At 38.7% G+C, this 24,162-nt stretch overlaps 1 protein-coding gene across 2 annotated transcripts in view; it reads left to right on the plus strand.

Moving 5' to 3' along the window:
* The window catches only part of efna3a (ephrin-A3a), a 118,318-nt gene that overhangs the window by 83,358 nt on the left and 10,798 nt on the right, over positions 1-24,162 (plus strand). The window contains exons 2-4 of one of the 2 annotated variants that reach the window (XM_047383042.1): positions 15,265-15,566; positions 16,903-16,968; positions 19,890-19,967. In XM_047383042.1, coding sequence (XP_047238998.1) covers positions 15,265-15,566; positions 16,903-16,968; positions 19,890-19,967 — 446 coding nt within the window. The remainder of the gene's footprint in view (positions 1-15,264; positions 15,567-16,902; positions 16,969-19,889; positions 19,968-24,162) is intronic. The other variant, XM_047383043.1, reaches the window with a different exon arrangement.

The raw sequence follows: 24,162 nt of genomic DNA on the forward strand, positions 1-24,162 counted from the left end.
CAACAGATTGACATGCTACCTGAGCAGACTCTCACCCTCACCCCCCTCAATGACTCTCTTCTCATCTGGACAGGCTCTTATCAGTGCTCTCTGGTGGCACATGTAAATAATTACTCCATGACCGCTGTGGTGTGCAAGCTGGAGGGCTGATTGCATAAAATGAAATGGAGAGAGATTTTAAAAGAATCATTCAATATTTTGATAAAATTACATTTATTAGCTATGTCGAAGGTTAGCTTTGGCTGATCAAAAAAGCAGGTTTCTAAGCACATTAAGACATCATAAGATAGTTTGCGGACGACACCACCCTGATCGGACTCATCTCTGATGGTGATGAGTCCGCGTACAGATGGGAGGTGGACCATCTGTTGGACTGGTGCAGCCAGAACAACCTTGAGCTCAACGCTCTAAAGACAGTGGAGATGGTTGTGGACTTCAGGCAGAACCCAGCCCCACCTGCCCCCATCACCCTCTGTGACTCCACAATTGACACTGTGGAATCTTTCCGCTTCCTGGGAACCATCATCTCCCAGGATCTCAAGTGGGAGCCAAACATCAGCTCCCTCATCAAGGAAGCCCAGCAGAGGATGTTCTTCCTGTGGCAGCTGAAGAAATTCAACCTACCAAAGACTATGATGGTGCACTTCTACACAGCCATCATTGAGTCCATCCTCACCTCCTCCATCACCATCTGGTACGCCGCTGCTACAGCCAAGGATAAGGGCAGGCTGCAGCGTGTCATTCGGTCTGCTGAGAAGGTGATTGGGTGCAGTCTACTGTCGCTCCAGGAACTATACACCTCCAGGACCCTGAAGCGGGCAGGGAAGATTCTGGCTGATCCCTCCCACCCCGGTCACAGACTCTTTGAAACTCTCCCCTCTGGCAGGAGGCTGCGGTCCATCCGGACCAAAACCTCACGCCACAAGAACAGTTTTTTCCCATCTGCCACCAGCCTTGTTAACAAGCCCGGAAACCACCCTGACACTCTCCCTTTCCCCCACACACCCCCTTTTTTTTGCTGACAGGACACTTGTAACTTGTAACTCTATGCGTTACATTAACGCTCAGCTTGGACTCCTGCTTTACTTACACTGCTTTACTTGCACAATGATCATCTGCACTGTTGTATTGCTCTTGCATCTTATACTGCTCTATACTTACTCTCACTCACTTAAAACTGTGCACATATATTTATATTATATTGTAGATATGTTTATACTGTTTAATTTGTATTGTATTGCACCAACTACGCCAAAACAAATTCCTTGTATGTCCAAAAACGTACTTGGCAATAAAGCTTTTCTGATTCTGATTCTGATTCTGATTCTGATATCATTTTGTGGACAAAGACAATGTAAACAATTATTTACATAAATTATCACAACATTAACAATGAGCTAAGCAAGACTTCACATTAATAGCAAACTACTTAAAAAACAAACTTGCAAAGCATAATGCAACAAATATTTCACATTTAACAATAAAGTTATAGATTAGAAAGTGTGTTCATATAAGCATGACATTTCTTGGTGTGTTTGGTGGTGTGTCTAATGGTGTGATTCTCTGTTACGGTTTAAGAGATCCTACTTTCAGATCCGAGATGAGACCATAAATCTTGTTATATTTAAGGATGGTCCAAAGACAAGCTAAAACAGTCCTAGACAGCCACAGAGATGTATTGTTAGGACTACACGTATAAAGATTAAGTTACAGAAATGATTACAAGCGTTAAATGAAATTATGCCTAATTTTAAAGTTAAAAGTTAATAGAAAAAACAAAGCTAATCTAAAACGAGCCTAATCTAAAATTACCCCAGAAAATACATAAAAAATAAATTAACCAAATGTCACATAAATTAGAATGCAAAAAGTGGGCATGAGGTGTTTTTCCACAAATTGATCCTTTGTTCCATATCAAAGCCATTGACAGTGTTTGTTATTAAAAAGCTCAATCCAGACTCATCAGATAAAGTCACACAATTCAGTAAAAGTCTCAGTACATTTTAGAAAACTTAACGTTTTTATGTGTCTGATGGTAGGACAGAATTACTCCTGAATTATTTTCCCCCCTCACCATCTGCCTTAATGTAAGTGGTGACAAGTTAAACTTGGGTGGTTATTGAGTTGTTGTTTTTTTGCTACAGTTTAAACATTTCTTATTTCTGACTGAAAACTTTTGATTTGAGCAAACAAATTTTTACAAATTTTATTTGCAGCTATTTCTTGATTTATCAAGAAATAAAAATTAAATTGCAGATTCTCTTGTCTTTCCTATGTTTTGGCATAGAGAATTGGTTTTCTGTGTTATGGCAAATATTTACCTTAGGGAAACAGAAAGTCATATTTTACTATTAAGAGTTTACAGGACACTTACCAACCTAGAAAGTAAAGTATAGCACTGGTGATTTTGTAAAGACCACTGTTTCTTAACATAGGATTATTTTCCCACCGAATAAATGTTATCAAAGGAATGTTGGATTGTTCTAAATTTTTTTCATTGTAAGATTATGATGCTGCAATAAAATATTAATCTGTTATAAGCCTTTTTTACACATTTTTAGCAAGGGTGCCAAAAAGCTTCCTGTATGTGGCTGTTAGATATGTTAATACAGTGACTATGGCAATTGTAATTACTACAACAGAATGTAGTGAACGTTACCATGTTTCCTAAAAGTGCATGTGTTTGAGTTCTAGCAGGAGGAGTTTTGTACCTACATGAAACCCTGCAGCTGCTGGTTCCAGGAGATAAAATACTTGATTTATTCTACTTCCATTAGGCTGGCGCTGTCCAAACGTGGTCCAGTCTAAATCTGACCCAGAAGTATTTTCCTTCATCTTTTTTCCACTTTCCCCCTTCTCCTACTCTTCCTCCCTTTGTTCTCGTTGCTCTTTATTTTTTGTGCTCGCTCAGAAGGCAATATGTGTGCCAGCCTTAAGAAGGATCTTAAAAACGGAGGTTTTTGAAATGAACTCCCTACTATAGTTGGTTTCCTAAGAGAGCAGCTGAGGCCCTCACACACTGAACTTCAAAGCTTGCATACTAAACTTTATACAGATAACATAATTGTCACTGTTGCTCTCTGCAGACTTACCTCTGTGCACACGCCTTACATACATTAAGTCATCTACTATTGTTGCCTTCATTTGAACTTCCTTTTGATAACTAATTATGCTGTAGATTTTCCATGTGCATGAATGCTCTGTCGTTTTTTTATTTTGGAATGTACAGCCTTTTCAGTCCTTTTCTTGAGTTTGCAGTCTCTTCTTTTGCAAAATAGCTGGAGATTGGCAGTATAAGTACTTTGTTTTTGGACGTAGCCTGGTGGACCAGCGTGAGCTGCCTGGCACAGTCGTAGAGGGTGTGTACTGTGAAGAATTCATCTTGATGGCACTGTCTATTGTCTGTCACAGCTCCTCTTGCTGTGTTGCTTTCTGTTTACTTTGCCATCTATTTTGGTTCTCTTTCTCTCTAAAGTCAACATCTTGTACTGCAGTTTCAATTCACAATAAACAAAACAAAAAATAAACCCTCCTCCCAAGAATACCATAAAATAGGAAGTGCTGAAACATCTGTCACAACTCAAAACACTGTATGCACACAGATTTGCACTTTGGGTTGCCCTTCATGAGCATTTGGTTAAAGCTGAATCCATTCTATAAAATTGCAGAATGCTATTTAAAATCTCTTTCTTGAGCTTGAAAATAATTTCTGTATGATCCATTATGATTGATTTAGTTAATTTAGTTTATTCAGAACATGGTTGTAAATCTAAAGAGTAAAAGATACAAAAAATCTATAATATGACTTTATAACAACTTATATAATCATCAGAGATTTAATACTTATACTTATTCAATCTTATCCCAGTATTTTAAAGTCAAAACTGCCCTTGTCTGATCATGTTGGTGCAGAATCATGTTGGTGATAATATTACCTGATAAACATTTTAGAGGTTTTGGTCATTACCATCCTTGCTGTCAATACGTTGTCCCTTTTTGCCAACTGGGCAACACTTAATCTTGTCTTACAAGACATTTCACAAGGTTGGAGCTTACAGAGAGAAATATCTTTGACCATTTCTCTTCTCATTATCCAGAGTTCTGGGTCCTCTCTTATGCTCTCTCCTCTTCAACACACCCCAAACGTTTTCTATAAGATTCAGGTCAGGGGACAGAGATGACCATTGAAGAAGGTTGATCTTGTTATCTGGTGATTATTCTTCTAAAATAATGGCTGTCCATTTTTACTTTTCTGAGGCCAGGGGATTTTTTTAACCTCCTACTGCCTGAATTTATGTACGATTATGTAAATAAATACATTATTTGTGTATTTGATGTCAACAAGATTATAGTTTAAGAGATTGTTAATTTGGAAATACCATATCAATCTAAGCTTTGGCATTTAGTATATACATTTGCAAAATTAGACATGACTAATTCTACTAGATGGTAGTAAAGTGTTTACAAATAATTCTTGCTATGTGTTGAATATGCCTCAATGGACATTAGTGGTATACATATGTCATCTTGGCTGTGTGTTAGTGTGGCGATGGTAGTCTCCAAGTAGAAGCCCTGGCACATGCGCAAATTAGTAGAAATTAATGCACACAACATAATGGCCGTTCAGTCAGTTTAAAACCTACAGAAGATAATGTCAACAATAACAATGACGGACTGCACAGTACTTACTTGTGCTTCTGACTCTTTTGAATCAAACAATGGCTCCTCTGCGAAGTGCTTATTTTTTTCCTGTTTTGTAAGCGGGAAGTGTCTGCGCATGTTGAGTTTCAAAGAACATACTGCTTGCTGGTGGCATGGCGAGGGGAATCACACCATATTCACGTCATTACTGTTAACAGAAACGGGGGAAACATTCTGTTTTCAACTGATCTTTGTTGTGTAAACCGGTCCTTAGATTGTAGATGTGATTTATTCAACAGCGGCTTTAGTGACTGGTCAGAAGGATAAATAATTCACAAATGTAAATTATTACTGTTTCATCATTTGCTATCTCTGAATGATTACTTTATATGTAAATTTACCTTGAACAACTGTACTACAACTACAGTTTCAATTTGTCTGCAACGTGGCCGTGAAAAGATTTTTCTTTAATATAAGGCTCTCATTGTGAAAGATTAAGAAAGGAATATCAATCATGAAATCCGCGTACATTCAAGCATTCATGCACATAATGAAATCCTCCACCCCCTTGTTTTTGGCAAGAAAAGAATCATCTGTCCATCCTGTTGAATTTCGGCAGCAAGGCACCTTCTGTTCATTTATCATCTCAAAAACCAGTTGCATGTCCCTCCTGTATTCAGCCCCGCTGAAAATTAATCACAGTCACTGACAGTGTTTTGTTTGTTTTTTTCCAACTACTTCAACAACAACTCCAAAAGGCTCTAATGTACTCCAAAAAACTGTAATTATTCTCGTGAAAATACTTCAGGATTTTACAATCCTACAATACATTTTAAACTCTAATCATTATTATTCAGTCTATTATGTTGTGTATTAGTGTGGGATCTTTACAGGAAAGCAGTAAATTATACGTGCTTCTTATAGTCCTGATGATCTGACTGTGCGATGCAAAGAGGATAGAAGAAGCTGATGAGAGGGATCAAGCCTTTAATAGTGAGGTACAATTAGAGCCGCACCTTCAAAGAGATGGATGCCTTTTATATCTGCATGTTGCAGGATATAATCACAGCAATAACTCAGCTGGTAACATCACTAATAAGGACTGTCCAGGAGTATAGACCAGCTTGTAATGCAATACTACCATGGAGAGTTTCTGTCTGCAGTTATTTAGCAAGAAGGGATTCCCATTTTACATCCATTCATCATCTATACCGACCTATCCTTGAAGGGTTGCGGAAGGGTTGGTGCCTATCTCCAGTGGTCATTGGGCGAGAGGCAGAGTACACTATGGACAGCTCACCCGTCCATCACAGTGCAACACAGAGGCACACAGGACAAACAATCATGCACTCACAAAACCATACCAAAGGGCAATTTATAGAGACCAACTAACCTTACAGTAAATGCAAATTCCATGCAAAAAGACCCCAGGTCAGGATTTGAACTCAGGCCCTTCTTGCTGCAAGGCATGCTGCTGTCAAGCATCCACGGTGCAGTCTGGATCCCTATTTTGTTTTTCAAATGTACTATTTTTGTTCTCCTGCCATATTTTTTGGTCTTATTATTTATTAGTGACTGGTAACTAATGTTTTGTCAACCATGAATCCTAGTTTTGATAAACAAAATTATTTGTATAGAAAGTGTAAATTGGGCAGTTAAGTGCCCAGTTAGCTGCCAACTCTTGGTGCATTTTAGTTCTAATTAAGAGCAGAGAAACAGAACAGCAGAGCCAGCTGGACAAAACCCAGCCAAATTGCTAGATTTGGGTACATATAATAGTTTTTTTTCATTAAATTTCTTAGTTTATTTTTCCAGAAACATCTAAACGTTTTAAAAATTTAAATATAAACTAAGAATATTACACAAGGTTTAAATTTTGTTACTTCTGTCAAATATTTGTGTGACATTCCTACAAACCTTTATGTATTTTTTCCTGCACACGTTCAATGTAGTCAGCGTCTCTCGGTTACTTTCTTTAAGATTGTTTACTTTCTAATTCATGTCCAACTTTGTTCTGGACTGATCCAAAGTTAAAAATAAACCAAACCTTCCATGGCTATGACCCAGCAAACAGCTTATCCCTCCTGCAACAGAACAACTTTAATGTTGGTTTGAGCAACTGTTGTGGCTGTTTCAGAGCTTTTCCCACTCAGCCAAGTTTGAAAATAGAACGGTGAGATCCACAAGCGGAAAAACCCTGTTTCAATTAGGGGTGACACAAAATCCAGGCTATAGTAAGCCGTCCTGTTTCTTCAAGTAAGGCAGTTTTTCTGGTGTCGAGAAAATGAACGCATCCAGGTGGTTCTACTGCTTTGAGACGAGTAAATGTTTCATACAAATTAAGCTTTTAATCAGCTTAAACCATTTTTGGTAATTCTTGCTGTCAGACAACATATGGAGTTTTTACATCCTATGTTATTATCTGGTTTAAATTTTATATCCAGCTGTGAAGCCAATCAAAATGCCCTAAAAAGTTGTTCCATGTGTTTGAAAATGCTGACACGGTTATTTCTTAAATTTTGATGTGAACTGTCATTTTCACAGTTTTCGCCGTGTCTGCACTTTTGTCTTTGCTGTATAGGTGGCTGGTGTAAACTGTTTTCTAACCTTCAAATCCATAGAGGGATTAGGATCAAACAATGCTACACAGATGCTCTTTGGAAACATCCCTGCTGTGATAAAAGCAAATATAAAACGCCTTCTGTCCTCTGGTAGATTTATGGTATGCAGAAAGTCTAGCTGGAGAAGAGCCAATGTTTAATTTTTAACTGTGTTATCTGTTTTTCTGTCTGATATTTAAACTTACTCTCTGGAAGTCTAGTGAGGAACAGGCATCATAAAGCCACATGTAATATTAAAAAAGAGATGCCAGTTCATTTTTCCTTCAAATGAGCTGACTGTAACTCATATTGCTTTGCAAGTGATTTAATCCGAGGATGAAGATACTGAAATTGCATTATTGTGTTGATCATGTTTAGTGAATATCACAACTACAACTCAAGCATACATCTGAAGTCGTCTGTTTAATCAGGACTCGCTGTAGCTGAGCTGCATGTACCTTAGATTTTCATTTTCAGTGACAAGCAGCAAAAACTAAAGGCTGAATTTCCCCTCAACTATTATTTCTTTTGGCAAACATCAAACCGTTTCTGTCTCTTGATTCTGAACGGTAAATTATTTATTGTTTCATTTGTCTTTTCTCTCTACACTGAATTTTTATGATTCTGCATGAGATTAGTCATTTTAAGACATTCTACTGTGCATGCTGTATTTTCACACTTTTTCTTCAGATTTGTACATTAAATAAACCCAAAGGTTTGGTAAGTTACATTTTATAGGTAGGTTCATCGCTATGTGTAGTATATAACCACCACTTTCCTAATCCATCCATCCAGAAAGATAAAGGTAATGTTAAGCATTTATTGCTTCAGTTTTACTAAAATGTCGAGCTTTCAGCCATTGGGGTGGCATGAATTAGCTGTAACAGTCCCACACCCCTACTATAACAGGGAAACTCACAGATAATACACTGGCACTGGACTGATAACATCTTACAATTGTCAGGGTGGGCCTGCAGCTCTGACTGGTTATTGTTTTTTATGAAGCTGTTTCAGTTTATATTTGTTGGCGTGCAGAGCAAATGTCATGACCAGGGAACATCACACAAATGTATTAATTACCAGAGTGAGTCTTTATCTAAAAGCTTTGGCATTTCAACATTTCTGAGCTCAGCCAAGAATATCTGCCAGCAATTTTGGGAGTTTATCTGTAATCTCAGTGATTAAACAATAAATTCATGATTATTGCAGTGTCTTAGAAAACTGTTTAAACTTCACACTTCCACATTTCTGTCACATTAGAAGCACAAACTTCCATGTGGTTTACTGGGAATTAATTTGATAGACCAACACCGAGGAATTATTTTCTGTAGTGTGTAAGGAGAATGATGCACGGTTAAAAAAAAAAAAAAAGAAATCTGATAAGAATACTGCTTTTGTATGTATTCATTCTCTCTCTGTCAATACTTTTTAAAACCAACTTAACCTGCATGTCTCTACCAGCCTTGCAAATCTAGAGACTGACATTTCTTGCTCATTCTTCTTCGCACAATCAAGCTCACGTAGAGGGTCCTTTAGCCACAATTTTCCTGAGATTCTAGGTGAATTTAGGTCAAAGTTTGACTGGGTCATTCTAATAAATTTTGATGCTTTATTTTAAACCACCCACCTGTAGCTCTAGCTGTATGTTTAGGATTGTAATCCTGCTGGAAGGTGAACCTCCGCTCCAGTCTCAAGGCTATAAAGCCTCTAACATGTTTTCTTCAAGGATTGCCCCATATTTAGCTCCATCCATCTTACCGATGGCCGACCAACTTCCCTATCCCTGCTGCAGAAACCATCCCCACAGCATGCTACTACCACCCCTTGTTTCACTATGGAGATGATGTGCACAATGAATACTTCTCCTCAATTCTTTACCTTCTGCCCCAGATTTGGATTCTGATGCAAAGCCTCAAGAAGCAGAAAAAACCTGCTGTATCTGCAATGAGGGCAGCCAGTTAACAGAAATCAATAAACTGCTATCAAAGTAATTGGTTTGAAAAGGAGAACTCTGTCAAGGTGTCCTTGACTCACAATTACTTAAGCAAAAATATACGCTCTCGTAGTAAGTGGGGTCAAAAAGATGAACGGTGCAGCTTTATCACTCAGATCCTTGTTGCAGTTATTGGTAATGTTATTGCCTAAGTGTTCTAACTATAAAACTGCACCTGAACGTGTTAAAACCGGGCAGAAATAAGGAAGATATTTTCAAACAATGTTTGGGAGGAGACGGAAGGCATGCAGAGAAAACATTTATGGTTAAATCCTTAAATAAATAAAATAAAAGGTTCATCGGTTTTTGTGAGGCCAGGGTGGCCGCAACGTTATGAAAGAGAACGATGAATGCCTCCCTGTGGTTTAATAGTGGCAGAGGAGGGATGCAGCGTCGGCCTGTTCCCACAAAACTGGCTCAGCACTCGTTTTTACCTCAATCCTTCATTTTGGATCGAAGTGCCGTAAACTGGCCCGTTATTTGCAGCATTAACTCAATCAAGGATGACTCACAGGAGAAAGAGTGTTTGTGTGTGTATGTTCAGGTGATGTCTTTGTCTTTTTGGATGCATTTGCTCGAGTAATGAGTTAAAGAGAAAAACAGCTGTGATACTTGATTGTAGTCTGTGAGTCTTAGAGGTGGTAAACAGAGCACTGGTGAACGGCATTTGAGCTGCGGCGGTTTGTAGAGTGGTGGTTTATCCTCCCGACGAGGCTGATGTTGATTACCCCGGGGAGAGCTTTTTAAGGTCATCGTTGATGGTGTCCAGCTGACCTCATCGTTACTGAGAGAAGATCCTGCAACACTGCATATTGTAGGGATGCTGCAAAAACATACTTGTAAGATTTTTACATTTATCTTTCTTAAAGGGAAACTTAATTTATTATGTCAAGTAAAAGGAAAATGGATCAACACAAATCAACTGACAATTGAAACATTGGCTTTACATACACATACTGTAACATATATACTGTTCCTATTATCCTATTTTATTTCCTCTAAAGTTTATATACTTATACATAATGTCTGTAGACTGTGAGCACTTGAAACTGAAGTCAACTTTCTTGTTTGTGCACACAGTCTTGGCCAATAAAGATGATTCTGATTCTAATTAGATGCAGATTACTTACGCAATAAATAAAGCCCTAATTGTGTAACATTATTTTTTTTTTAGGAATCATTTTAATATTTACTTTGAAGATGTGGATGCAAATAAAGCATTTCCAGAACAGCTCCCATTAAAATTTTGTGATAACTGGCAGTGAGTCTTGCAACACTGAAGAATTTAGGCCCACTGTTCTTTGCAGAATTGTTTTATACTTCAGTCAAATTGGAGTTTTTTTTGGTTTTTTTTTTTAGCATTAATGGCCTACTTAAAGTCATACCACACCATCTTAATCAAATGTAAGTCCGGACGTTGTGTTATTTGTTTTGAGCCATTTAGAGATGGACATGCTGATTTGCTTTGGATCACTGTCCTGCTGCGCTACCCGATGAGCTTTAAGGTCACAAACTGATGGATGGAAGTTGATGGATTTTCTGGTAGAGAGCAGAATTCATGATTATATAAATTACAGCAAGTCTTCCAGGTTGTGACACTGCAACAGAAAAGGCCCAGACCATAACATTGCCATCTGTGTTTTCTGAAATGCTGTCAGTTTTACACCAGATATAACAGGACACGTATCTTCCAACAAGTTCTGCAATTGTCTCATCAGTCCACAGAGTATTTTCTCTAAAGTCTTGAGGATCATTTAAGATCATCACTGTGTTTTGGTCAGCAGTGGGTTTTGCCCTGCAACTCTTCCATGGATGCCGTTTTTGCATTCATGGGAGAGTTTCCGTTTGTTAAATTATGAACTCTTGCCTTAACTGAGGCTACTGAGGTCAGCAGAGCTTTAGATTTTCTGGTTTCTTTTAATATGTCAATGATGAATTGTTGATATGCTCTTGGAGTGACTTTGGTTGGTAGGAAGGTTCACCCCTGTTTTATTCATTTGTATATAATGACTCTTGGTTGGTTTGTTAGAGTCCTGAAGCCTTAGAAATGGCTCTGTAACCCTTTCCAGACTGATAGATGTCTGACTATATAACTCATCTGTTGTGAAATTTCTTTAGATTGGTTTATGATGTGTTACTATTTGAGATCTGTTCACCTACTTTATATTGTCGGACAGGTTCTATTTAATAATGTCTTTGTTGCGAAATTGAAACAAAAAATACTGATGCATATTATTTCTGTTGCCTTGTTTGTGTCCAGAAGCACAGGTGTATTTATTTTGCACATAAAAATCAGGATCAATGTTGTTGCCAATTTTTGACACTTCTAGTACTACTTACTAATGGCATCCATGTGAAAAATGGTGGGCAAAATATATTGATTCAATATTTCTATGGTGGTCTTTAAAAGGGTTTCTCTGTGTGTCCAAATGACACAGGTGGAGCACAAATTAAGGGATTGGGGAGGGTTAAACCTGACATTTATTACTGTAATGATTAATCCTGTTTAAACCTTGTTTCATCTTCAGAATAATTAGTTTATTTTTCATTACAGGGATTTTTTTGTTTAATGCGGTTATTCCAAATATTCTGTTTGCAAAGTGAGTGTCTCCTACTGTATCCCATCCTCATCAATGTTTTTTATTACTGTCAGTATTCTCCAAAGACTCCCTTCTGTGCAGATGTGTAGGGTGTGGTGGTGCTATCTTTGTCTCATTATCTTGTTCTTTTCACTTACTCCACCTCTTCCACTGCTATGTTACTCCACCCCCTGCAATCTGCCTCCCCTGGTAGTCTTCACCAGCTTGTGCAGCCTTTACTAACTAGCTGTGCACTCCCACTCGTAGGGAAATGATGATGAGACAGCAGAATCACCGCAGAGACAATGCAGAGCAGAGACAGAGGAGGAAAGGGAAGAAGCTGCAGGAAGAGATGGTAGAAAGAGCTATCAGTCTTTTAAGGCATTTTTACCATATGTATGTTCAATCCTGGAGAGTATGATGTCTCCTTTTGGACCTTTCTTTCTTTTTCTTGACTCTTTGTTGTCATTGTCATTCCCCTCACTGTTCCCTCTTCCTCATCCTATCTTAACTTATTAAATCTGCCTCAACCCTCCTTCTCTGTGCTTCTCTTCTCCCATCTCCTCTCCATTGCTCTCTGCCCGGTAACCTTTTTGTGTTGTGCCACTAAGTGGATGGCTTACGGCAAACAGTTGGGGGGGGGGACTCCTCATCTCGTCCTCTCACCCACACACCCTAACTACATCATTTCACTCCATCCTTTTTCCTTTGCTCTTTTTTTTCTACTCTCTTTTGACTTACCTCCTCTTTCTTTGTTCCCCAATTTCGCTCTGGTAAAGATTATGTTTGAAACAAATGACCCACCTGCAGTGGAGGTTTGGATAGATGAGTTGGAAGTAATAACTAAAGCAGCGAGCAGGTATGGGCTGGTTTTAGGTTCACCTTGAAAGAGCAGTTCCACCATGTTGTTCGTTTATCTTTCTTTTTATTTGGATGCCAAAGACAATAAGGAGTTTTATACAGTTGTATTAGGCATATATTGTTGCCCCTCCCCCATATGTTGCTTCAAGCTGTCAGTCAGCTGTGTAAGAAATGACAAACAGTCTTTTTTCCCTTTTTTTCCTTGTGTTTATTATTTGGTTTTTGTGTTCTCTTTCAAGTTCATTGACTAACTAAATGTTTCAATTGTCCAAGTATTTTATAAATTTATAGGTTTCAATTAAAGGTATGGTAGTTCTTCCATGGTTGTGTTGTAGCGCCACCTCTGGATGGGAAAACAGTTCTAAATGGAAAAGGAAAGATACCTTTTTTATGTTGTTATGTTGGATTTATTGGTTCTCAGCTCTTTTACATTTGTAACTATATGGTCAATTTATGTGTTGGTAAAACATACATTTAGAACCCTGAAAAATATGCAGAAATCTTTGAATACTTTCTATTAGAGTAACGTACAGAGCTGCATCAAAAAGAAAAGTATCCCCTATTCCACGTGCTTTTAATAATTAATGAGACTGATTGATTTATGAACATTAATATAACCCAAAGTAGTTTTAATCGAATTAAAATGTGCAAATAAGCCACTTCTGTAGTATCTGCTGTACATTTAGCATTTTTTCTGGTGTCTCTACTAGTTAAGGCTCAAGGTGGACTGCCTTTTAATACCTAACCAGCACCTTTATCCATACGTATCACAGAAAAGGTCAAGCACATTCTCCTTGGGTAGTTTCAGCTCTAGTCAAACACTGCCATCCTCTACGATAAGGACTCTCTCTTACTTTTTACACAACACTGGACTACCTCTAACTTTTCATACACCACACCTCACCACTCGTCCCCACCCTCCTCCTCCACAACATCCCTTCCGCCCACCCTCACTAAATATAGTCCCTGCATGGCTGTGCCGTCTCTTCCTGCTAGGCTGCGAGACAAAAGCCTGTCATCTGCAGCAATGGAGACACAAAGCACAGATATGATTGATGGTCATAAGAGAAGAAGAGTCATTAAAAAGTAGATAAACATCTGCCTCAGCATTTGGATAAATGAATAAAAGAATGAAAATCTACAAACAAAAGGTGCAATTGTAGGATGTTAGATAGTGAGACATAAAGGATGTTAGATAGTAAGATATAAAGGAGAGAAAAGGAGTGGTTTATGGCATTCCCTGACATCATTTTTCAATTGAACAATCAAAACTATGAAAGCCTAAACGAGTAATGAGTCTGGCAGCAGATGCATAATAATAAACAATGATGGATAGTTATGACTGTGTAAGTGTTTCTATAGGAATAGAAGAGTTGATGTATATGCAAGAGAAAACAACCAAGAGATAAATATTTTTCCATAGGGAAGCATGGAGAAGTTGGAGCTCATGTTCAGCACAATATCGCCACCTAATTGTGCAAAGTAGTCATTACAGCTAGTTAAAGCAGGTTACACTTCACTGTAGCCGAGGGCAATTCCCATCTAATCAGCACACCTGCAGAAGCCTTTGTAATGATTTCTACTTTGTCTAATTACAGACTGTGTAATTTACATAATAGGTGTACCCAGTATTACACACAGTGTCGGTAACAGCAGCCACAGCAACCTCGCAGCTGTTCAGTGAGGGAGTTAAAGTCAGCTGAGGGTGTTATTTTACCATCACATCTACTTGACCACCAAGAGGCTCTGCCTACCTGCTAACAGCAGGCTCATCCGTTCGTAACTGCCCCCCTGAGGAGCTCGCTCTGTGATGGGTACAGCGTGCACAATGGTTCCCCTAAAGCCAGAACATACATCGCTCCTGACAGGATCTCCTTCTACCTCAGTGAACCAGGCATGCTTTGGGCTGAGGTTAACACCCAGGAGGGCAGAATATCATTCCCAGCATGACCCTCGACCCTCGAAAGGATGCAATGAGTAATAAAACGTGTGTTCTGACATGTGGAGAGATGTCCAAGCTGCAGTTGTGACATGTTTATAGCCCCAGTCATTTATAGATGCTTATATTAGAATTATATTCCTGTTTTAATGCTAAATAAACTTATAAAAAATGGATATTATTGTTGTATATAGTGATTTTTTATGTTTAGTTTTCCTTTGCATAATTACAGTATTTATTTATTTGGTATTTTTTTCATTGGGAAGTAAGACAAAAGAAAGTCACCTATGTAGCAATAAGTGTATGATTCACCTTATACATGTAATCTAATTAGTTTTTCACACATTATTCTATTTTTAGATCATTTTGTTTAATTCGTGATATTATAAAATCTGTAATGTGTTTTGTTTTGTACACTAGGGGTTAAATTTGTACTTACTTAAATGTGACTCTGCACCTTTATTGAATAAACAAATCTATGCATAGTAAAAATGTAAATTTTCAAATACTTGTAAATACTTTACATTGATTTAATTACATTAGTATAGGATATTTTGTGCCAGCCAAATGTTCCACAGTAACGCTTGATGTATTTTATTACTTGCAGTTTCTTATCCTAATCCCTGTCTGTTATTTTTTTTTTATTGTCAGGCTTCGGAGAGAGGGGTACACTGTACAAGTCAGCGTCAACGACTACCTAGACATCTACTGCCCACACTACAACACCAGCCAGCGTGGGACTCTGGAGCGCGTGGTGGCCGAGCAGTACATCCTCTACATGGTCAACTATCGAGGCTACTACACCTGCAACCCCCAGATGGGCGTTAAGCGCTGGGAGTGCAACCGGCCCCACGTGCCTCACACGCCCATCAAGTTTTCTGAGAAGTTCCAGCGGTACAGCGCCTTCTCGCTGGGCTACGAGTTCACCGTGGGCCAGGAGTACTACTACATCTGTGAGTCACTAGCTCTCTGTGATGGATTGAAAACGCCTGAGGATGCAGAACATCCAATATTGTGATGCGAGTGTCTCTTCACCCACATGCATTGACGGCGTGTGGGTTTAGATAATAGCTTGTTGAAGTTAAGCTGAGGACATTCAGTTTCCTGGTGGTGCAGTTTGTAGAACGAGCCTTGCAAAAGTGATCACACCTCTTAAACTTTATCAGATTTTGTGTTATTGGAAGCACAAGCTTATATGTATGTTATTAGGATTTTAAGTTCTAGACCAACCATACATAATTATGAATGCATGGTTTTAAAATGGCTTTAGAAATTACAACCTGAAAAGTGTGTTGTTTATTTGTATTCAGCCCCTTTTACGCTAATACAGCTAAATAAAAGTACAGTACAAGCAGTTGCCTTCAAGAAAACACATAAAACAGTAAATAGTGTCGGCCTGTTTGTAATTTAATACGAGTATAATTATAGCCGTTTGTGAAGGACTTAGAGGCTTGTTAGCACTAAGATACTAAAGATTCCTGGACAGATATTGGTAGCTGAATCGGAAGCATCAAGACCTCTGGGGTGGGTGTGGCTCAGTGGGAACAGCAAACGGAAGGTTGTGTGGTTAATTGCAGCTTTCCCCACCACATGTCGATGTGCAGTTGGGCAAGGCACATTACCCTGAGTTGCCTGTTGATTTGTGATTACAGTATAAATGTGTGAGCTTTGAGCGAGCGACTGGGTGAATGTGGCTCTTGTGTAAAAGAGCTTTGATTGGTCTATATTGCTGGAAAAGTGAAAAGTTTAGTCCATGTATCATTCTGAGTAGAGCAGGTTCAAGCAGGATCCCTGCATGCCAGGCTTTGGACCAGGCACTGTTAGGAGCATATTTTTTTTAAGGCATGTCCTTTAAAGTTTGCAACAAATCATGTAAGAGAGCAGCAAACGTGACAGAAGGTGCTCTGGTCAGATGAGACCACCTTCACATCAGTTTGTAGACTAAATATACAGCCAGAGTTTTAAGGTTCTTCTTTCAAAAAGATGTTTGAAACAATGTTAAGCACAGATGGACTCTATGTACTAGTTAGGATTACTTCTGCAGTGGATTTTATTCAAGGTATCAGAATAAAGGGGGTGAAATAAAAACACATGACAGACTTTTCACATCTTAATTTCTAAAATCTTTTGAAGCCATGAATCCTTTTCCTTCCACTTCACAACTATGCGCTCCTTTGTGTTGGTCTATCACCAAAAATCCCCCAAAAAACACACCAATGTTTGTTAGTGTGATGTGGCCTCCAGAGGGCACAAGGTTGACATGTTATATATGTTTGTCCTTTGTTTTAGCCACACCCATCCACCACCATGGCCACAGCTGCCTGAGACTGAGGGTCTTCGTCTGCTGCTCCACTGGTGAGACTACTCTGCTTCCACTCTCCAGTTTGCTCATGTATTTTTATGTCCCACAAACACAGAGAAACAAAGAGGCCAAAAGTTGCACACACACGAAGAAATAAAGAGGATCTCAGCATTGTGTCTCAGAAAGAAAGTACGGAAGACTTTTTTGGCCTTGTGCTGCCTTGATGAGGTTTAGATGATGCAGTTTTCTCCCTCAAAGCAGTGCTTTGAGAATGACAACCTTATGTTATCTGTCTCTGCTATTACAGTAATGCTCTATCTCATTCTGTGACAGACATGCTCTCATGAAGATGTACAAAAGATGTAGAGAGGAAAAAAAATAAATTCAGCTGTAAGATTCAGATCTCTTTGCCCTCCCCTCCTTCTGTCACTCCCCTTCCTCGACTTTCTTCTTGACCACCCCCTCCGCCTAGCTCTCCGTCTTTCTTCTCTTTCTTGCCTCCTGCTCCGTATAGTGTGTGTGTTATTTTTACCCTGGTAGTCTGCACTCTCCCCTGCAGGCCTTTGATCAGGCAGCATGGTACAGAAAGCCTCCCCCCTCTCCTCTAACCTTGTCAGCACTAATAGATCAGACTCTCAGGCCAGTGTCATTCCCCATGTACAGATCACCTTAACACACCCCAGTGTCGCTGTCAATCTGTTGATGTACCTTCATTTGCATCTGTATTGTTGTGTGTGTTGGTTTAAAGCGTTTGAGGGCATTTCATGTCTGTCTGCACATTTCCGCCATCAATTTGTCTGATGTGTGTGCATGCACTGAAGGGTTCATTGCACTCAGTCAGTTTTACAGCTTGCCATCAAAAGCGTTCTTGACTTCAGCACCCCTTCGTTCTCTTTGTTGCCCTCTTTAACCCTGACAGAACAGGCCTCAAGATAAGTCAGAGGGTTGAATATTCATGAAGTAGCTACCGCAAAACAATGTTCCTGTCTGTGCATCATCAACAGGAACCAAGTCACAACCAAAACAGGTCTTAAATAACTGTTAGTTACATCTTAAATGTTTATGTTTGCTAAATTACTGCTTCATAAGTCTTTTTTCTGCTACTGAAACTGTCTTTTTGTGTGTTCAAACAATGAAGTTGAAAATGTTCTGGTTACATAATCCATGCCCAGCTGGTTCACCGTGGGATAGTGAACATTTAATAGGGTTTGACTTGAAAACATGCCCTTCATCAGTGGCATTTTTGAGTTTTACTACTGAAGTAGGCGTTAAAAACATTACCAAAGTTTAAAAACATAATCTTAATCAGACATTTTACTTCCATATTTAAGGGTCCGTTTATACTTTTTTTATTTATTTAAGGGTAACTGGGGTTTTGCATTTTGTGCTGTTATTAAAAGTCATAATGGTCTTAACAAAGGACTGTCCAACCTGAGATAGCCATAAAAATTATGTCCACTGACGTCCAGTGTTTGGAGGGTCTGTCGTAGCTTTTCTGCTGTGTTTTTGACCACCGAGTCACCTTTCACATAGGTATACAGGATAATTTATGGTTGACACATTGCAACACCGGGTTGCCAAAGATGCCCATATCATCCCCCATCCCCCTCCACTACCGTGCTTGACAGTTGGTATGTGGTGAATGTGCTGATATGCTGTGTTTATTTTTCTGAAATATGATACTGTGCATTATAACAACCATTTCTATCTTGATTTCATTTAACCAACAAAAATTGTTGAAGTTCCTCCAGATTCACAAACCAAAGTCATGCTCCTGTATTCTTTTTGGAGAAATTAGGCTCTTTCTTTTTCTTGATTTTACTGACATGAACATTTAACTCCAGGCCAGAGGCTGCAAAAATTCATGCTTTTATAGAGATGGTCACATTTGCTGATGATCAGTTATTTAAGTAGATTTGCTTGGATGCACTTTGTTGCAACTTTTCTTCTTAAATCCTTGGAAAGCACCTAGTACACTCATTTGCATTTTATGAAGTACTATTTTATACAGTTCTGATAATGTTTAAATGATTTTAGAATCATTAAATACTATATCTCTTTTATTGCATCTTGATGCAGAAAACCCTAGATTGAAAAGAGTATGTAATTATTAATTGTTTACATTACTTTCTTAGCTTTAACATGCGACACAGCTATATTAAACAGAGTTAAATTATTTTAATTACTGCTTGAGGAAAAGCGTTTATAACTTTACATAATTAACATTTCACCTCCAGAGGTTTTTTGGTGAGAAACAGCCCAGCCAACATCGGCTCTGTCAGGTGTGAGCCGAGTTGCAAGGATTCATGTTATCCAAATGTCTGATTGTAGCTCAAACACAACAAATGCAAGTGAATAGTACGTTTCCATCATCTCTGTGGATTAAAGGCTGTCCACCATCTCCAATCAGCGCTGCTTCTGCTCAGTTTTTATTTGTGTACCTCATTCATACTTTTTTATTGTGAGAAACTTCCTACATTTTTTTTCGGTTCTAGCTTTCACAGTTAGAACAATAGACGTCGCAGTACAGAGTCTAGTTGATGGTATTTAAAGCAATACCGCTCCTGTTTTTGAATATACTGGCGTACGGTATAGCTGCATTACTGCCCAACCTTAATCCATGCTTGCACACTTCCATAAACCCACATGCCATCTATTCAAAGAGCAAACTGACTTTAATTCCAAGTCTAGACAAACAGTCAAAGTAATAATTTCTGTCCTGCAGTCCCTAAATAGATTTTTTAAATCCTCCAGGCGCAGTCTGGATTTACAGTCCACAATTTCTTAACGGTTTCTCCAATCCATTTTAACTCCACCAAGCTGACCTATTAATGTACACAGATTAATCATGCTGAAAATCTGAGTTTTCTCTCTCTCTGTGTGAGTGTCTGTGTCTCTTCCCATAATTGTTTTCTCCTCTCTGTTTTTATCTTCCCTTTTCTCTCCATCTGTCTGTCTCTGCTGTGTTTCTCAGCCTCCCAGGGGGATGATGACTCCAGTCAAACTTCTCCCGACTACACAGTCAGGCCGAACATCAAAATACACAATATTGGTGAGTGACCACTGGTCAGTGGAAACAAGCAGTGGAGAAATTTTGCCTTTTTATTTACTCAGTTGTGGTTCACATAAAGCAGTCTCCTAACGTGAGTGGATTTTCTTGTTTTCTAATTTGGTGTTTCAAATGGAGTTTTTTAAATATGCTTGAACAACCCCAGGTTATTCTGGTCTTTTGATTTGTACATATTTTAATTAGCAGCTGTAGAGGTTTTTGACATGGGGTGATCGGCTCTCTACCCAGGGTGCCATTCTGCCAGGGGACACCTGAGTACTAAATGTGTTTTATGTTGTTAAGGTCTAGTGAGTCATGAATGTGGCACCCATTTACCCATGACATATATGGACATGAGCAACATGTGTTGTGGACATTTGAAGCACTTTAAGAAACTACAGTGTGTGTCCAATGGATGGCTATTGATGCCTGAAGTGGGGTATCTGATTCATGACTTTGGTGTCTCATTCCCAGTCTTGGGATTTGGCACTTCATTAAACGGCTATTTTACAGTTTACAGAATCTGCTCTGTATAATCTCTTGCTTAAAATGTAAAACACTCAGGCTCAGGGAGACCTTAACTGCATCATTCTGGATTGAACAGAGATTCTTTAAAACACAGACTGAGAATTATGAAAAATCTTTCAATGCATTTTTTTGACCACTGAGGGTTGAGACGAAATGTAAAAACAAGGAATAACAAGACAAGTCAACCCTCGAGTCATTTATTCTGCTTGAGTAAAGATTATGGCAGTATTTATGCAAGAATTGGCTCTCTGTGTGCAATAACTCAATCACAAAACACTGCTTTGTGGCAGTTTGTTGTTGTCTATTATATTTGAGGTGCCCCCTATAACACATTTGACCTCCTAGACAGTGTTTCACCATCTTTTTTGCCCCCAGCTGATATACATCTTAGCGACCGAGTTCAAAAACCTCAGGCAGAGTGGTGCAGATGTTGTGAGAAAGAGTTTAGTGGAAAAAAAATGTGTTAATCAGAATCGATATCGTTGCAGCAATAAACGACTGCATATTGTGCAGCCTTAACATGTAAAGGATCTTTCAGTGGCATCACTAAAGTGTGATATAACATGCTTGTTTAAAATGACTGGATCTTATCTCTTATTAGTTATTAGTTGACTTATTATTAAATTTCTAATTCTGTTTAACATTTGAATAAATACTTGTCACTTATTTTAGGGAAACAGTCAGCAAGAAGCTTTAAGTCAAAAGTTCATGTCCAAAATAATTCAGACTTCTCCGAGTGCAACAATTTGTTGATTTTCCAAACTAATTTTAATACATTTTTGTTTCAGTTTTGACCAAAATAGTCGTGGAAGCTCAGAACTTTATGTATTTTGGTGTCTTGTTCATGAGTGATGCTGGGATGAAGCACAAGGTGGATAAATGGATCGGTGGCTTATCTGCAGTGCTGTGGCCGCTGCTTTGGTGCAAGAAAAAGAAGTGAGCCAAAAAGCAAAACTTCTGATTTACGGTCGGCAGCGACCCTCACCTTTGTTCATGTGACGTGTATCATCACCAAAAGAGCTACATCCTGGATACAAGCAGCCAAAATGAGCCCTTTTCCTAGGTGTGTCAGGACTCGGTATTAGAGATAGAGTGAGGTCTCCATCATCCAGAGAGAGATTGAACCACACCTGCTGCTCCTGCATCGAAAGGAGTCAGCTGAAGTGCTTCGGGAATATGATCAGGATCCCTCCTGGACGGCACATTTTGGAGGTTTTCTGGGTACGTCCTGCTGGGTAGAGAGACAAGACAAGAGCCAGATCTCACTGGATTGACTATAAATCCCTTTTGGCCTTGGAGCATCCTCAGATCCCCTTGAATCAGGTAGATTTCTGAGAGGTGGAAACTTTAGATGAATGTTATGGTTAAAATTATAAACCAAAAAATAAGACAAATAAACCCAGATTCAGTTTTTGCGTAACCTTTGTTGGGTAGACAGACATTTATCAAATCAAAGTCGCAAAGCAGGATACAGTAAGTCTTAATTCATGGCATGATAGGCAGCGATCATTTATATTAGTAATGTTAACATGATAATTACAATAAATGATGGGGGTGGACTGAGCCAAACCTCTGAAACAGAATTAGCCTCATTGCTGACCTTGTTACACTGTTCATTTGTCATTGTCATTATAAGATTAATTATTTCCTCCATGAGCCACATCAATTCAGTCATAGGGCTACACACGGTTTCATGACCTCACGTTATCTTTCATGAGAGCGATCCTAATGAGCTGCATACAGAACACTTACTTAGGGACACCATGGAGGAAAGTTTCTGGGTTTGTACAGTGATGCAAATGCCCTAAAAATAAGCATGAAATGAGTTGGAATAATTTCAATACTCGAAAACTTCAGTTCCAAAAGCAGTGGGAGCAACTGTTTTTATTCCAGAAAACTCTTTCAGCTATTCTTTCCTCATATATACAGAAATCCACAGAGCAAATTGAGGTCTTAGAAGAAACTAAAGGTTTGTGTTTGTGTTTACCTAAGGAGAGCAAATGTCAGAGAAAGAGTCAATTGCTCAGTGGAGTGGTTACGTAAGCCCTCTATTTTCCTTTGTCTTTTCCCATCCCCATCTCAAACAAAAGCCTTTTGCTGGGAATCATTTAGCCTGCTTATTTCTGGGCAATGTCGGCAGACTGTGACAAGGGCTAAGAGATTGTGACCTATCTGAGATGGAAATCACAACTAATGGAGAAAACCCAAAAAATGCTTGAGCCTTAAGCAACATGAGCATTCACAGTAGAAGGGAGAAGGCCGGACAGAAAAGGTATATAGGAGAGACAAAGAGGAAGTCAGTGAGATAAAAGATGGCAGAGAGAAATGCAGCAGTAAAGTAAAAAGGACAGATGAGGAAGAAAAAATAAAACGGAAGAGGGGCAGAAAAAACATGTAAAGTAAAAGGAAAAACTCAGTGGTGGGCGATTTGCTCAGCAGTAACTCTTGCTCCAGCTTACGTAGAATTTAATACAAAAAACCACACACTCACTGACAGGAAATCATAAAAAATCATAGCCTGCAGCGCTGTGGTGCATTCTGCTGAATACATTTGGAGGAGGATGCGCGGATTGATGCACATGCACAGACTCGCATAAACAAGAACGCGCTTTACAACAACCCCCCAGTGGCTCCACTCACCACTGGACTCCCACTCTCTGACTCAGGACCAGACCAGCCCACAGACTGGCTCAGCATCAACGTTTCTCCATCACATATGTTTGCCCTTCTGCCATCTTTTTTTCTTCCTAAATCATTATCTAACCTTCTGCGTCACATTTTCTTTATTTAACTCAGTGTTTTAAGGATAACACTGCACTGTTACAGCTATAGTCTGATTGTTTTGTTCTTTGAATGGTTTGTAAAGTACTACAACCTGAATATTAGTAAATATAAGGAGATTGTTTATATCATGATTATAATCCTTACCATTTTGCAATCCTAATAAGCTTTTAAACAATAAGTACTTGAAAATGTCTAATATGTCAAAAGAACATTTTCATAGACTATATATTGCTGCTGTACTCCTATTTAATCTTTTGTGTGAAACAGCTCCAAAAAAATGTCAGGTTCCCAGATAGTATTTATATAATGGAAGGAAATGTGGTGAAAAAAAAAGGCCAGACAATTATAGAGGACCAATCCTGCCATAATTCAGTAATTATTTCAGAAATAAATAAATAGCTAATTAAAGCAATTACTGGCCCAATAAATGAAATAATGTACCATTAAAGACAAGAAAAGGTGTTGTCAACATCTGATCAAAATATCAGATGTTTAGTTACAATCTTTAGCTGTTCTAAATAATGTTTGCGCCCTAATGTAATGGCACATTAATTTATTTGCTAAACTATTTATTGGGCTAGTAATTTGTTTATTAAGCTATGTATTTTTTGATTCCTGAATTTATTCTTAGTTATGGCAGGATTGGTCCTCCATACACAATGGATCCCATTATGGACTTATGTAAATTTTCTATAGAGGTTTCATACAGGCCACCTCTGGATAGAAAGAAGGACCCATTTGAGTCCTAGATGTATTGCTCAGTTTGAAATGATTTCCTCAGTAGCCATTGTGACCCAACATCGTTTTAATGTAATGGGTTGAATTTAGTCAACCCAAACTGGTCCCATACAGAAGCCCGTTTTGAACCCTGGCTCACCAATTCAGT

Source organism: Girardinichthys multiradiatus, chromosome 13 (genome assembly GCF_021462225.1).
Source record: "Girardinichthys multiradiatus isolate DD_20200921_A chromosome 13, DD_fGirMul_XY1, whole genome shotgun sequence".
NCBI classification, from domain to species: domain Eukaryota; kingdom Metazoa; phylum Chordata; class Actinopteri; order Cyprinodontiformes; family Goodeidae; genus Girardinichthys; species Girardinichthys multiradiatus.